Here is a 16,923-nt window from a genome sequence, read left to right on the forward strand (position 1 = left end):
GTGTGTTGACCTTACAATCCAGATCTGACAAATTTGCTTCATATATTATCACCTTCAATGGCAGTTTGTGGTTTTCATCTGTGTTAGTAGTAATTGTAGAGCTTAATTGTAGGGCTGTGGCCAGTATACCCAAGGCTTTCTTTAAGAATTTTGTGAAGCATGTCATTATTGTGAATTATTGCAAATGTCAGATTCCTTGATGAAGCATACAGATCCAACACAGGCTGCTAAACCTGATTTAAAACTGAATTGACTGGTTGGTGAACAGATGAAGCAAAATTTGTGGGGATGCTGAACTACATTCTTTATCTGTGTGCAGTTGTTATTTGGTTAGAATACAGTGAAGTTTTTGAAACACGAGAACGGGCAGTACCAGCTGCCCTTGGTTCTGTGATTTGAGAAACAGCTTTGGCCTGATGCATTCTTTTGAATTTCAGCCTTCAGATGAACCCTTTTCCAGAGGGGGTTTTGATAAACAGAGTTTAGTTCAGTTAGTTCAGTTGTATGTCTTTGCATTCAAGCTTGGCGCTTCTGTCACTCTGAGTATTGGAACCACTCCCTTCTTTCCTGCTGCATATTATGAAACATGATTTTCACTAAATCTCTAGGTTGGCACTAGGTCTATATGGCATGTATTTACATGCATGCTTGAGTTAAGCATTTCTCTGCATTACTGCGTAATCTCCTGCAATACAGTATAACCTGCTCTGATCAGGGGCATTAAAGATGTGTGTCCATTTTCCCAGCATGTCCAGGGCTCAGAGAACACGTTACACATAAGTCAAGGACAGACTCTGCTGCTACAACTTAAGCACATTACTGCTGTTACCATCACGCTTGAGCAGTGGACAGGTTCTTTGCATCTATTGCATTAAATTGCTTATAACAAAATTTGTGTTTTTTGTTCAGTCAGATTGTAAATACAGCATCGTGTTATGTAGTAGGTCATCAGTATGTAGTTTAACACTGAATTAAATTCATCTGTCCTAATTCCATAAATGAGTCCCTCTCTGGAGGATCAGGTGTTGCTGCCCTTGTCTTTGAGCCACCCCTCCCCCCCCCCTCCCCCCTTTCTGCCCCAGCTCCTGTGTAGTTTTACCTGCTCAGGTGTCACCTAATCCCTCCTCCTGGCCCTGCTGTGTCACTGACCCCCACCCGCAGACAATGGGGCAGGGCTGACATTACCATGACCTAATGGAGACTCGAGGGAGCCGATTCTCCAAAGAGGGCACCCCACCGAAACTAGAGTTACTCCACAGAGATAAGGAAGAGAAGCTGAGGCACCTTAGAAAAGTAGTTACTTCACCGTTTCTTCTTCTCCACCCCTTTGGCTTTTGTGTAAGAACAGTGGCAATGTGTACAATCAGAACTTGATCCATGTAGGGTAGCAATTTGTTTAAAAGGAAGACGAGAGGGAGGGAAGGGTTCCAGTTTCTAAGCTCGCTGTGTGATTATGTGGCACACTGTGCTAACAGTTTGCTAATTTCCCCATGAGAGCTAAAGGCTGAGATTGATGTACTCACAGTGGGAGTCAAAACACATGCAGTGTAATTGTTAGATATGTCAGACATGCAAGCACTGTAACTGTCCTAATCCCAGTGAAGGCTGCAATAAACTAAAGATTAAACCCAACTTGTGCAAAAACATACTGCTTTTGAACAATGCAAGCCCTCAGGGTTTTCCCCAGGTTGTTAGAAGGCTTAGGTGCTTTGAAGGTTTTAAACTATGTAATTTGATATAATTTTGGACCATTGTTATTACAACACCCAAAAAGCTTAAAGACAAAATTTGATAAATTTAAAAAAGGTTAGTTATGTACACACCTGAACCAGCTGATGATCAAGCCCTAACCGAACAGCAAGGGCCAGTGAGTTGTATGTGTGTTCTAAACACAATTAGCATGTCTCTACTATTGTTGGGTTATTGATTTATTTTCCACTGCTCGGAGCCTATAAACTGATGACTATTACAGCGGCGCGTATGGTAGATAGGCTTATGGACTTGCAGTGTATGGAACATTTTAAATTTCTAACACCGGCATAGTACCTAAGCAGTTATCATTGCGCATTAGCAAACAACCAGTTCTGGCCCGACATTCAAACTGAGTGACTGGTCAAGGATTACTTTCACTGGCGAAATTGCGTGCTACTTTCTAATATGTAATGGCAGGGAAAATCCTGGCTCTGTTATACCGCTAAGCCTGTGCATGCTGCATTTTTTTACTTTTTATAAATTGCCATCTCGAGTGTGGAAACATTTTGTGTGCTCTGTTGAAGACCACTACTTTTCTATCATGTCTTTTACTGTGGCTTGCACACTGTATTGAACAACCTGCCATGGTATCTAGAACTTCCTCTACGATGTAAAACTAAGAACCTCTTTCATTTCTTTCTTTCAGCTTCAGGTGGTGCACGTGTAGGAAGAGAGAGAGAGAGAGAGAGAGAGAGAGAGAGTGAGTGAAGGAAAGAAGGAAGGAAGGTGGAAATGGAACTGCCAAATCATGCCAAACAACTGCTGCTGCAACTCAACCAGCAGAGAGCCAAGGGCTTCCTGTGTGATGTCATCATCGTGGTGGAGAATGCACTCTTCCGTGCCCACAAAAACATCCTGGCGGCAAGCAGCATTTACTTCAAATCTTTGGTCCTCCACGATAACCTCATTAACCTTGACACAGAGATGGTTAACCCCTCTGTATTCAGACAAGTTCTGGACTTCATTTACACTGGGAAGCTCCTGTCCTCATCGGACCAGAGCAGTGAGCAGAACTTCAGTGCCCTCTTAACTGCAGCTAGCTACCTCCAGCTCCATGACCTCGCTGCTCTGTGCAGAAAGAAGCTCAAGCGCAGTGGTGGGAAACCCCTGCCAGGCAAACCCTCTACTCCAGGTCCCCTTAGCCGCTTACGCCTCAACAACCAGCGCCTTTCCTCTTCTACCCCTGCTGGCCCCAACAACCACTATCCTCCGACCCCTTCTGATGCCGACCAGCCACAGCCAGATGAAGGAATTCGAGACAAGCTCTCAGATGACGAAATGTTTGTTGGCAGCTCTGGAAGGAATGGGAATGGGGGGAATGGCAGCAGTAATGGTCATCTCAGTAGTGGAGGAAGTGCTGGGGAGCCAGACCTTGGACTAGACCTGTCAAAGAAGAGCCCTCCCTCTGCGGGCACAGCCACTGATGCCCTCAGCCCACACAGCAACTCCCAAGAATCCCCTCAATCTGCCTCAGTATCCACAACCAACAGTGCCTCACTGGATGACTCCTCTACCACCCTACCAGGTGTAGACATCTGTGGCTCAGAGACCATGGAGCTCAACTCCTCCTCTAAAGCCTCAGAGGAAACTCAATGCCAGACTGATGGTCCCCCACCTCAGAAGAAATCCCGGCAGGGTGCTCGCAAGAACGAATGGCCTAAAAGAGAGGCATCAGGGTTGAAGTCTGAAGATCATGACAGGCCACTCGTTAATGGGGTGATAGTGGGTCCTAAAGATGGCCGTTCCACTGGGGTTGGAGGGGGCAGTGGAAGCAGCTTTGCTTCTGACCAGTCCTTCCAGTGTAAAGATGAAGAAGAAGGCGGAGAGAATGGCCAGGACCATAGTGATGAGAGTGGGCAAAGTGACGGAGAGAGTGCAGGAGGTGGGGCAGGAACAGGAGGCGGACACCAAAGCGCCAACTACGTGTACCGGCAGGAAGGTTTTGAGCCAGCATTCGGAGACAACCTCTATGTGTGCATTCCCTGTGGTAAGGGCTTTCCCAGTTCTGAGCAGCTCAATGCTCACGTGGAGACGCACACTGAAGATGAGCTCTACATCAAAGAGGAAGGAGGGACCTTCGTGAAAGAGGAAGACGAGGAAGAGGCAGAGGACCTCTCTGCCCCTGTTGGCCCTTCAAGCTTTGGCTCTGAAACACGTCCATTCAAGTGTACAGTCTGCAGTAAGAGCTACAAAGACCCAGCAACTCTGAGACAACATGAAAAGAGCCATTGGCTGACCAGACCTTTCCCCTGCAACATCTGTGGCAAAATGTTCACCCAGAGGGGCACCATGACACGCCACATGCGCAGCCACCTTGGTCTAAAGCCATTTGCATGTGAAGAGTGTGGCATGCGCTTCACACGCCAGTACCGTCTGACCGAGCACATGCGTGTTCACTCTGGGGAGAAGCCGTATGAATGCCAGCTATGTGGAGGGAAGTTTACCCAGCAGCGCAACCTCATCAGTCACCTGAGAATGCACACCTCACCCTCCTAGAAATGCATCAAGCCAAAGAACTCTGGGAATAGAAAAAAAGAAACATGTCTCTACCCTTTTCACATCTCAACAGCAAAGAAACGCACATGCACACATTCACATGCAGACACACACAGTTAAACATATTAATTCCAGTTTACTACACCCTGGCTAAGTGAAAGATGTAGCTGTTAGCCAACATTGGGCTCTTGGTGACGGTGGGATCTTGTTGATGCAAGGATCATGTCATCATTTATGTCATTGACGTCTGCTCACCTCTCAGGAGTTCTAGAGGGACAATTACTCCTGTCTCTCTCCAAAGTCACAAAGCCATGGTGGAGTGGCATGACTTCTGGCCTGCGTTGCAAGTCTGTCAAATGTGAATGTGGGTACTGAAATAATGTCAAGTCCCCTCACCTCATACCCCTCAGCAGCCTTTCTCCTTTCTACCTTTGAGCATTGTTGTTCCTCAAACTGATAACTCATGAGTCCCCCTCATTACTGCTACAGTGCTATTTTGACCAAAAACCCGTGCAAACATTACTGGCAATAATTCAGCAAAAAGATTATTTCTACCCTTACAGCTTTATATCCATTGTTACATTGGTAACATCTGTGTGTAAGGGGGGGGGGGGGGGGGGGGGGGGGGGGGGGTGGTAACTGGGTTTGGGACCATCTCCATGCTTTAAATGAAAGTCCTGAAAGAAGGTTCATGTTGGGATGACATTTGGATTAAGTTTTAGTTCTACAGACTACAAATACTCAAAGTCCTTACAGCTGTTCACAGTAATATAGAGAAATTTTCATTGTTTTCGGTTTTGCCTGCTAGTGCTCCCAGGAATGAACCCTGGTTTGAAAGATGAACCCCTTGAGGTACTTGTTTTACTTAAAGAACTTGTAATGTTTCAGTGAATGTTTAAACTGGAAGGTCTTGGGGTTTTTCTTGTGGAGGGGTGGGATTTAGGTTGGGTTGGGGTGGGGTGGGTGGGGTAGTTTGATTGGGGCAAGAAGATGGTGTTTTAGACTGAATGTGTTCAGTGGGTACGTTTTATTTTTTTGTCTGTATAGCTTTTCTCCCCTCAGAAAAAGAAGTCTATTTATATAGGCTTGTGACCTCGCTACCTCTGATTACTCTTACGAACTCTGTTGATTAGTTGAAAGTTTCTATGTAATTAATTGTAAAAAGTGTGTAGATTATGGTAACTTTTCACCTAATGCTTTAACCTGCCCATCTCTCAACACAGGTTTTTAATGCTCATAGATTTTACACATTAATATTGTTTTTAGCTGTTGTTTTTACTTGTCAAATATAGCTTTTTTTGGTGCCCTGCTCATTGTGGCCCCACCTCAAAGTGTACTGTAGCTTCCTGTATGGAGCAAATAGTGGTTAGTTAGTGTAGATGTATAGTGTTCCAAAGATCTTATGAATGTTGAGGAGAACAGAGCTAACTAACAAACATTGCTAGACAAGTTCATAACCAAAGTCTTTAAAAAGATGTACTTAAGATATATAGCATACTAAATTATTTCACTTTTGATTTCTATTTGCTGTATAAAACAAATTATGAATTATATTCTAAGTCCATACAAAGAAATCTGCTCTTTTGATGGAGTTTTGGCCAATGTCTCTGATACTGAGGAAGGTTCTTGTGGTTCGCAAGGAAAGCTTGTGCTGATTGGTGGGCTGGTATAATAAAAACTTACCACCTAACGAAAATGGTAACGTTTAAAAACATGTTCCTGAACGTGTTTTTTTTTGTTTGTTTCTTTTTGTTTGTATCCAGAGTCCTTATCACTTTATATTCCCTGACTTTAAAAACAGGACTTGATGACATTATATGTGTTCTGTTCAGACCAAAAAAAGAAAAAGGAAAAAAAAGATAGGAATTATAATCAGAATTTTAATGTGAAGTTCAAGTTGCTTGTTTTTTTTGAGCCAGACTTATGAAAACTTGTAATAAGAAGGGAGAAGCAATGATGCACTGGACAGTTGGACAACTCATTGGTCTCCTGCAGCATCCTTTTGTTTCTGATTGTATTCCATTGTATCACAGAATGACTTTAAATTATTTTAAACCTCTAAAGCTTTACCTCATCATAAACCACCATAAGTTGGGAGTGGCCCCTCTGTTGTCTGTGGGTTTCACTGAAACCTGTCCAGTGTATCTACTCTTAACAGTTACACTGTGGAGCATGAACCTTCACTACAAGTTTTTGGAATAGGCATTCCTCTATTATGTAGGTTTAACGGTCTTTTCAATTTTTTTTTTTTTATTCCTCTTTCGTCCTCATGTTATGGTCTGTGAAATGTTTGTTATCATAGGGATGCAGCTACAGTTACACATACATCACTACCGTTTTAAGGTACCTGCGTCCTGGACTCCCAGAATTGTTACTTGGTTATGTTGGATGTTGGTGTCTTGCTGTTAAGCAGTTGCTGTTTAGTGATTGCATGGTACATCTATGAATTTTTCACACTCCCCACCCCCCTACCACAAACATGTTATTTGTTGCCTCCATTGTTGCTTGTGACCTCTTCTAGCTTAAGAGGGAGTCCACAATGCATTGCCTTCAAACGTTATTGTACTTGTCAGCACTTACTGCAGTACAGCAAAATGTCTGTCATGCAAAAGGTGTTTTTGTACAACAAGATCTCTAGCCATCTCTGCAAAAGACTTTGCAGCTGCATTCGAATGCTTGCTTGTTTGAAATAACAAAGAAAAAAAAAACTACGAACTCCAAACTGTGACCATACTACTACTACTATTATTATTATTATTATTATTATTACTACTACTACTACTACTATTCAAATACTTCAGGGATTGTTCTGCATCTGTGAATGCAGACTCTCAGCTACATTTGTAAGACATAGTATTGTATCGATTTCTCTGTATTTTAATCATGGGAAAAGCAAAACACTAGTTTCATATTTAAGACAAACGGGGGGTACTTTTTCAACTAACACAAAGAGCCTTGACAAAGGCGAGGCAGCTCGAAACAAGTCTACATTTTAGTTAGTAACACAGTATGTTCAGAAATAGTTGCAAAGTTGTACAAAGAACTAAGAAGAAAAAAAAAGCTCATACCCAAATCCACAAACTATTTTTTAAACCAAAGCACATTTGAATGATTATGGAACCATGTGTGGCTCTAAAAAAGAAACATATGTATTTATCTCATTGTTTACATGAACTTTTACAGTTTTACAGACCTCAGTTGAGGCTCGGCCAGCCAGAGAGGTGGTTTTGTGTGTATTTTTAATTTTTTTTAAAGATGCTTTTCCACAGAGGTTGCTGCCATAACAAAAACATAGCGTCAAACATGGGTTGAACTGCTGCATATTCAGTTAATGGGAGGGGTGCGTGGTTTAGGGGTATCCCCCTCCCCCTTCTACCAGCTGGCTTTGGGGTGACCCTGCGCCCCAGTCCCCCCTGCCCTCTGGCCTGTCTTCAGATGGGACCGCAGAAATGGGGTGCGTCCTTGACGTATTAATCAAAAGGCATTGTTAGTCAGGGTCTTTAGCTCAATGTTGTGTCTCTGTGTTTACCCAAATGCACTTGAGGACGACCTCGGCTGATTGGGTCTCTTAATATGTAGGAGTGGGTGGGTGATGCTTGAATGGTTAGGGTTGTTTTAGTAACATGGTACATCTCTTATGCTGGCGGTTCTTGAAACCTATCTGGGGAATGTAGCTTTGATTTGTTCACTGCATGTAAACAGGCTTATCTGGTAGTCTTAACTGTGAATGTTATTGTGGGTTTTTTTTTGTTGTTTTTTTTTTAGCTGCCTGTGTTCTGTGGGTAAAAGCAGCACAAACCTCTGGCTGGCCGGGCCTCATACAAAGTTGGTGCAAACACTTATTGACAGTGTTCTTTTTTTATCAAATGTCTATTGTCAGTGATGAATGTATTTATTTCTGGTCCTGCCCTCACCTCTGCAAAGAATATGCTCAGTGTGTGAGACTGAGGTGGTGGCAGGACCCCCTTTTTTTGTTTTGAGGATTTCAAGCTGAGAATCAAAACTAAGACACAGAACATAGCCATTAACCACAATCTGTGAGGTTGACTTTTTTTGTGGGAGAACTGATTTATTTTTTTCCCAATTCAAAAATGGTCTATGGCATGTAATATCTCTTTCTCAGTTCCACCTGACAGTCTGTAGGGTTTTTATTTCATGTGATTCACTGTGGGTGTTTTTGCCCATGTGTTCTCGAGTTCTCACTGAATGACTGCGCACCAGGGGAGTTGAACTTTAACCCCTTGTGTGTGTCTGTGGACACAGGCGGGACACTGTGACCTGCCTGTGCAGAAAGGAGGCTACTGTATCTTTTCAAGCTTGCTCTCCCTGGGTGCTGCCATTAAAAACAAAAACCAAAAAAACCATTCACACAGCAGAAACATGCACATTATCATTGCTTCTCTCCGCTGAACGATAGTGTTCATGTGACTATTGTTACATTTCTTGTCTTAAACCACTTGCCACTTCTTCCATCTCTTTTACATGACATTTATGTTTTTAGTGTCTGATAGTTCTACATTTATTTTAGAAACGTTGGGTGAGATAGCTTTACTAAGTGCACTTTGTATGTTTTTCAAAGCCTCTGGAAAGACCCGGGCGCTCAAGTATCAGTTTCCGTTTAACTGGCGGTTTATTCTTTTGTCTTTCTCTTCTTACCTCATCATTGTTCCTGTGTCAATGCTGAAATATCATATCATTATGCAGTGTTACAAAAGCTTTAAAAATGAATATACAAAGCAGGAAATGCCAACCGAGAGACTGGACTCTGCTCTACGCATTCAAGTTTCCATCTCATTTCTTGGTATTATTGTTGTTACACATTGTACGGTTTTTACTATTAAGTTTCTCTCCAGGCATTTTGTAAAGTAGTGGGGCTGGTCTTTCCAGTTATTATGGAGGTGATCCTTCTTACCTTGGCAGGCTAAACCAAAGCCAGTTTTAAAATGGCCTCCAGTGCCATTAAAGCATGTCTTAAGCTTTACTGTTCCGTGCTTTATCTCGGATACACCTGACCCCCTGCTTTAGCTCTTTGACCCTCTGTAATCTATCTTACTGCACAGGTGACTGTATCATCAGCTCTGCTGCATTTTGCATTTCACATGAGTATTTACTGTACATCCAGTGATGTAGTGCAGTAGTGAGTGACAAACAGAAAACACCAATTTACCTCAAAACTCTGTGTTTACATGTGCTATCTTGCCATTACATCTCAGCATTTATACTTTTTTTTTTTTTTTTTGCCGTCCATCTGTAACCAAAATATGCTTTTTGAAATGGAGTTTGTTGCAGCATATTTTTATATGTACCATTAATTTACCTAGTTTTTTCAAACTTAATTCGCAAAGGCACAGTGTCACCTTGATGTGCACTACATTAATGGAAAAACATAATTAGCTGCTAAAAAGATATTACTTGAAGAGTTGATTAGTGGACCGGCCCATGAAGTGCGTGTATCAAGCTTCCTCTCCGGTTTTCTTCAGGAAGAGCTTCTCAATAATGTATCAGGATCTGTGGGCTGAGAGCCTCTGAAATGGACATGTAGGGTATTTGCTGATGAATAATTAAAGGCAGAGAAGCCCTCCCCCTTGGCAAACACATTTCACATGCAAAGGTGTACACATCCAGGTGCACTTTTGCTGGCATGCATGCATGTACACCTCCACTCAAGCAAATGCAGATGCCACCGTCTAGACTTCAAACACAGCCTAACATGCACACACCAGTATTTAAGTGGTGAGATTCTGTGAACCTTTTGTGGCTTTTGGCAGCACCCAGGCTGGGCTCTCTCTTTATCTCCACTCCTCAGAGAGCTCGTATTCAGGTCAGAGCCACCGCTGTGCATAGCGATGGGGCTCGCAAACTCAAAGTGTCATAAAAGTGTAATACAGCTGACCTCAGCACTCACAACCTTGCAGTCTTAATGTACAGCAGTGAGGAAAAATAAACTGTTATTTTATGATCTTTTCATTAAAAGCTTGATTGAAAACCAACTCTGTGTTTGACTTGTCTGAGTTTTGTGTTCTTTGGTGTAAGGGATCCTGTTCGTAGATGATATCTAATGGATAATGTCTCCCAACTCACAGGTCACATTTCTTCACTCAGTTCAGTTATTGCTACCCTGCGCGCTTTGACTCGGGGGTTCATTTTTGTACATTCTATGAATATGCCTCAGTGACACATGTTATGTTTTGGTGTGCAAGTATACTTAATTCCTGTGAAATGAAAACCTTTTTGTGGTTTTCTTCATAGACAAAAGATACAATGCACAGGGACATATGAGGTCTCTGGCCTCTTTGTACCTCATTGCCTTATGATGCCTCAAACTCCTGAATCATTGGATTAGTGATGCTTTATATGTTTGCTACCAGGTGACCAGTATTTTTCAATCATATGCAAGTGTACAGTACAAGTGTTTTAGGCCTTTATTAACTGTCTCTTTTACTCTCCTGATAATACCAACACTGATTGCTGCACAAAAACTTCCTCATCACATCATTTAAGGTTTAGTATTATCTTGCTAAGCTCATGTTCATGTACATTTCTGTATCTGATTTGTTCACTGAGTGTATGATGATTAGCTCTCGGCAGATTCCTCATCACTGCTTGGACTGGTGGTCCAGTGGATAGTACTGTGGCCTCAAAGCAAGAAGGTCTTGGCTTCAAACCCCAGTTGCCCTGTGTGAAGTTTGCATGTTCTCCCCGTGTCTGCGTGGGTTCTCTCTCACCATCCAAAGACATACAGGCTAGGTTAATTGGTGTCTCTAAAATTGTCCTTAGGTGTGAGTGGTTGTCCATGTGTGGTCCTGTGATGGATTGGCAACCTGTCCAGGGTGTACCCCGCCTTTCGCCCGATGTCAGCTGGGATTGGCTCCAGCCCCCCGTGACCCGGTGGTGCAGTGGTTAGCACTGTTGCCTCACAGCAAGAGGGAATCAATGAAGTAAATGTTGGTCGATCTATTTGTCAGCCTGTCCAGCATGTACATTTGACCATAATAATGAAAAAAAAATACGAGAGTGGTGTCAATCTTCTCCTCTAACTCTCAGCGTAAAGTAAAAATGACATCTTACATTTTCCCAAAATGTCAGATTCCGCCTCAGTGTCTCGTTCTTATGTTCCTTTTGATGCCCAGGCAGGAATGCCCTTAGCTGTGGGCCGCTGGGCTGACCCTCACTTAAAGTAAACACACACTTGCATAGATCACACATACGCATCCACACGCCCTCCTCATGTATGTAGCTGATCTCCTTTAACCTTCTTGTCTGCTTTATGTAGGTATATTTCACTGCCATCTTTCCATTATGTGTTTCTTCTGTTGTTTTCTTGTTCCTAATTTTGAGTCTATAATTTCACTCTCCCTGTGCTAACCCCCTTCTTTCCCCTTTATCACTTCTGCCTTATTTTTCATCATCCTGGTTCAGGTTTGAGTAGGGAACTGGCACATGAATTCCTTTTCTGTGCCCCTAGATGTGTCACATGCTAAATGACCCTGAATGGGGGTCGCTGAGAAACAATGGCCCTGGTGACGATAGCCCTTCCCTGCCCTCCCCCACCCGAGCCCCTCTCCCTCTTAACATCATTGCCAAGTAAACACAATAGTAAGAGCGTGGAGTGTGTGCAAAGACATTCATGTGGAGTGCTGTTTTGGGTCCTTGAGAACAAGCATGAAGTTTGTCTGATTTAAATGCTGTTTTTGATTTTATCTGGTGGGAAATTCTAAAAATGGCCCCACTTCTCCCCAGCTTTTCTTATCCCAGTGGGTCTGCGAGCATGAGTGGAATTTACCAGGCTCTGCCCAGGTGGGTCCAGGCTTGCCTCTGCTAGTCTGGGATGGCCCTCCATAATCTGAGGAATGTGAATGAGAGATGCCTGGCCTACCCATGGTGGACGAGGGAGATGGACTGTTATAAGTGGTGTACACAAACACACACACACACACACAAACTACCCACACCCACCTTTATCTCCAGTGCCAGATGACCCTCTTGTCTCCATGCTGATATTTAGCAGAAGGACTCCAGGCCTTGGTCACTGGCTCTGTTCTAACCACAACTTGTAATTTGTACACATTTTTTACGGATTCAACAAAAGATATAACATGTTCATTAGTGAGAGCTCAAGGTGCCGGTAGGTGGGACTTGTTTGCATTTGACAGAACCAAGCTAGCTGCTTCTCCCTGTATCTGTTTTTTGTGCTAGGCTAAACTAACCGGCTGCTGGCTGAAGCTTTAAATTTACCGCACAGAAATGTCAGTGGTATCACTCTTCTTAAATCTTTGCAAGAAAGTGAATGAGTGTATGTCCTAAAATACCATATGTATTTTCTGTTCCATTTTAAAAGTCTTAAAATGTATCAAAAATACATGTTTCCCTATTTTTTTCTGACATTATTAGCTTGTTCTAGTACTTAATTGAAGCTATATGATGCTTGTACTGAGTGGAATATTCATGTTCTGAGGGTTCAGCAATGCTTGGCAAAACATCATGATTTTATAAAGATTGAGACATTTTAGATTTAAGAGATGTGCAGTTCCATCACCCGATGTATTTCTAGTAAAGTTCTAAGTAAAAAAGATTATAGGTAGTGAGAACCCTGTGCAGGCAGAAACTGAATGCAAAGAGGCTTCTATTGGTCCAAACGTGCTGTAAAGAATGAGATAAGATGTACAGCTGCCTATGAACTATATTGATAAAACCACTGAGAGAGGGAGTGCCTCACCCACAAGTAGAATTCATGCATTCTGATTATGTGTGCATATATATCGTCAATGTTTTGATGCACATCAATTATTAACAATGTGTTGAATTAATGCCTTGGAGCCCGGAGTTGTCTTCACAGCCATTATAAGATGCTGCTCTTGGTAGAGCAGAGGAAAGATCCGGGGAATTGTTGATTCACTGCTGCTTTCCCCTCTGATACCACAGCTATGTCCTGTTCATGCCGGGGTGCCAACACTAGGTCTCTTCTTCATAGTTGCATTGTTTTATCTCCCTGGCCCCTGCGGTGTCGTTCACTCTATCCATGCAACTAACCAACCTCCTTCTTCTTCTTCCTCAGGGAAGAGTGCAATGGATCCCATCCCATTGGGAGGACACGTGTCTTGGCACAAAAGTGCAGTGCTGCAGGCAATGTATATATCTCCATTTGTGTAGGATTTCATTGATTTTTGGCTGTGTGCAGACGTATATATGACAACACCTTGCTTTCTATCTCATTATTTCATGATACACACACGCAGATGTTTCCCCAACAGTACTGGTCTCATGTTGGTGCGGTACAAGGATTCACTCACTCCATCAATAACCCATCAGTATTGATGGGTGCTGAGTACACAACATCAATACCTGATCTTAAATTCAGTGGGTCTCTTTATGGAGCATGGGGAGGATGCCCAAGGCCTGTGTTGCAGGTATGGCAAGAAGACAAGGCCAAAAAGGCGTGTGTTAAACAAACTAGCAGCATTACGTTGTGGTTCAGATAGAGTCAGATAAACCTTGTCCTTCTTCAACACCCATGAAAATCACTTAAAAATCCAGAGCCAGGTGCAGCTTAGGCTTGCTTTCAATGCAAAACAAAATACAGTACCTATGTATCTGCCTGCTTCTTTCATCCCCTTTTTTACTCTCCCACTCAAGAAATTAATCTTTTTTCTCTCTTTCTGTACAGCTCTTTTTTTCTTTTCATGAGGCCTCAGCCTGAATTGAACCTGGACTGCTGAGTCACCGAGCGCTTGACGGTGAAAGGCAGAGAAAGAGAGCGGGGAGAGAAGGGAGAGATGAAGGAGAAAGAACTCGGCAGGTGGTGGGCACTGCCGCAGCTTCAGCCCGCGGAGTCTTTTCAGCTGGCACACAACTGCTAGGCTGCCACAGAGGCCCTGCTTTCCATCAGAATATTCCCCCTCTCTTCCCCCTCTTTAAACGATAAACGAGGAGAACAGGCTTGGGCCAGAATAATAGGATCCTTTCTTTCTGCCTCTGCCATGTGTGAGGACAGGAACAATGGCAGGGACCGGGAGGGGAAATGATTCAAAGTGAGATTTTCACCTGCTCCCTTCAACCCCGGCTCTACTCCTTTCAGAGCATGCTAATGCCAGTTCATTTACAAAGTAGTACTGTAAGCTGTATCACACAGGCACACACAAAAATGCAGAGATCCTTTTTTTCTCTTTGTGATGGACAGTTTAGATTATTGTGCTCCAAGACATCCATTTTGGTAATCATACTCATTATCATCATTATCTCATTTTCAGAGCTAAGTAAGAATTAGGGACTGGCTGATCTGCTTTGAGGTGCAGTCTTTGTTTTTGGTTTTTGTTCAGTCAGAATGGCAGTTGTGAATTTTTCTTCCACTTTATTTTGTGAGGGGATGCTGGTGGTTGTCTTTAAGAGAAATCTGAGTGGCTTTGAGTAAATGTTTCCTGTCATCTCTAAAAAGTTTTGCAATACTTATGACCTGATCCAAGGACATGTAAGAAGGCTGGATGCCCTTCACACCTAATTTGAAGGTTCTTCAAAAACTAACTTATGTCTGTGAAGTCTTGGTGCCTTTTTGAAAATTAGCAACAGTTCTCCTTCATAAGGAGCTTCAGTCTAGGGATGAAAATATTGCTTATTAAGTGACAAAACAATCTCACCTCTCTCAGTCTCAGCTAAAATATACCCAGTTGTTGCGGATACATAGATGTTCAAATTTTATTTATTTACTTAATCTCCCTAGCATTTCTTGTCCACATTGGCTTGAAAGTTTCAGCAGCCGCAGACAAAACATTTTAAAACACTAGAAAAAATTATTTGTGTCCTGGTGCTGAGAAAGTCTGATAGAGTTTAAATAGGCCTTGAGGTGAGATTGTTTTGTCAGCTGTTGGTCAATGATGACCTTTAAAACTCAATTGATCACTCAATCAACAGGAAAATTAACAACAATTTTGATATCATTTAGGTCATTCATCAAGCAAAAATTTCAAACTTCTACATTCAATATTCTAGATCCAGCTTGTCAAATGTGAGCAGTTGCTGCTTTTATCTGTTTTATAGTGTAAATGAAAAATCTTGGACTATTGGCCAGATGAAACGAGTAAACTGAAGACGTCATCTTGGGCTCTGGAATACTGTGAAGGGCATATTTATGATGTTTAATCAAATACATCATTAATTAAAAGGGGAAAAAAGGAAACAGATTAATTGATCATGAAATCAATTGCTAATTGCAGCTATCCTTCATTTGGTTAACAGGAGTCTAATATTAAAGCCACATTTAGGGCAAACATTAAAACTCTTCACAATGCAAAGTGTCCTCTAAATATGAGGTCAACCACTGTTCGCTACTGTTTCTCATTCATTTGCCCTCAATAATGAGACATACAGTACAATCAAGTCATAAACAGTGCAAGGAAATCATGAGGGGAAAGGTATTTGTCTCAGAGCAATCAGCGTCATGGGTAAACTCATTTGCTCTCTAATCTCCTCCCCTTTGTACTAATTTGTTTATCTCTTCCCCTCAGTGTATGTGTGTGTGTGTGTGTGTGTAGGTGTGTGTTTATATTGCGGTTGTAATTTCCTTTTGGTGGTGAGTGAATTAAAACTTGCTCCTAATTTATCATTCACTGGCTGACTTTGAGTGTTAATCAGAGTGTGCATATTAACACTCATCTCACACGTGCAAAGGCACCATCACAGATAATCTTGTGTGGAAAAAATAACAATTAGATTACTAGCCACTGCTTACATACAGTTAAAAACATAAATGTTCATTTAATAACATGAGTAATAACATTATTGCATGCCTCCTGTGTTTTACAATGTCAAAAAATCAGCAGAAAAACAGATAAGCGCATTCACAATCAGAGTTCACATAAAACGTAGGATATATCACTCTCTTTTATGTCAGTTTAAGTGCTTCCCGTATACTCCATTCCCTCATGATCACTTGTTTCTGACCCTATATACAAATCAAAGCAGTACATGTGAAAGAAGAGTAAAAAACATTTCAGGGTTTGAGTATTTCAAAAGGATTAACGATGATGGCATGAAAGAGCCTTGGAAGATCTGGCACTGTTAGAAGATCAAGCGGTAAACTCTGTGAAGAGACACGTGTTTCAGTTTCAGAAAAATACCTTTTCTTTCCCTTTTCCTCCTCATTAAAGGCCCAGAGGCCATGGAGTAAAGGGACCCTCTATTCAAAGCTGTTATCGGCTTTATATGTATGTTAAAATAATGAGTTTTTGCCGAATAAAGGGCCCACTTTGCATGCTCATTTGGAGTTATTACACGAGGAACTGTGTTATTCAGAATCAGCTTCTAGTTTTTGTTAGTTAACAGTTACAAATGGTAGGTATTACATCGTTTGTATTATAGGCCTGTCAAAACAGTAATGTGTTAATTTAGCCAACATTTGTAGGTAGCTGCAACTATAGCTTATGCATGTGCATTATTATCACAGCAGCATATTGTTTTTCTTTCTTTAAAAATAAACTTAGCTTTTTTTGTTTATTTTAGTTTTTTTTCTTCCATCCTCCATTATAGTTGTTGACAACAACGTTTATAAAGACTTGCATCTGCATTATAGTCTGTCATAAATGGTTAATTAAATGTTTGTAGTTTATAAATGCTACTTTACTGCTAACATTTATTTGATCCCCTATCTTGTGTACTTTGTGGATTTACTTGCCTTTTTTATCT

The 16,923-nt window shown here is 41.9% G+C and overlaps 1 protein-coding gene and 1 long non-coding RNA gene across 2 annotated transcripts in view; both read left to right on the plus strand.

The window, feature by feature from the left end:
- Positions 1-4,845, plus strand: part of hic2 (hypermethylated in cancer 2) — a 14,017-nt gene extending 9,172 nt beyond the window's left edge. Inside the window, exon 2 of the mRNA XM_046035477.1 lies at positions 2,399-4,845. Coding sequence (XP_045891433.1) covers positions 2,485-4,248 — 1,764 coding nt within the window. The 5' untranslated portion in view covers positions 2,399-2,484 and the 3' untranslated portion in view covers positions 4,249-4,845. The remainder of the gene's footprint in view (positions 1-2,398) is intronic.
- Positions 4,846-13,314: 8,469 nt separating this feature from the next.
- LOC123960623 lies at positions 13,315-15,849 on the plus strand. Its single transcript, XR_006822554.1, has 2 exons — positions 13,315-13,376; positions 13,913-15,849. It is a non-coding gene; the product is annotated as an uncharacterized LOC123960623 (long non-coding RNA).
- Positions 15,850-16,923: the final 1,074 nt, after the last annotated feature.

This window comes from Micropterus dolomieu, linkage group LG21, assembly GCF_021292245.1.
Source record: "Micropterus dolomieu isolate WLL.071019.BEF.003 ecotype Adirondacks linkage group LG21, ASM2129224v1, whole genome shotgun sequence".
Lineage (NCBI taxonomy): Eukaryota > Metazoa > Chordata > Actinopteri > Centrarchiformes > Centrarchidae > Micropterus > Micropterus dolomieu.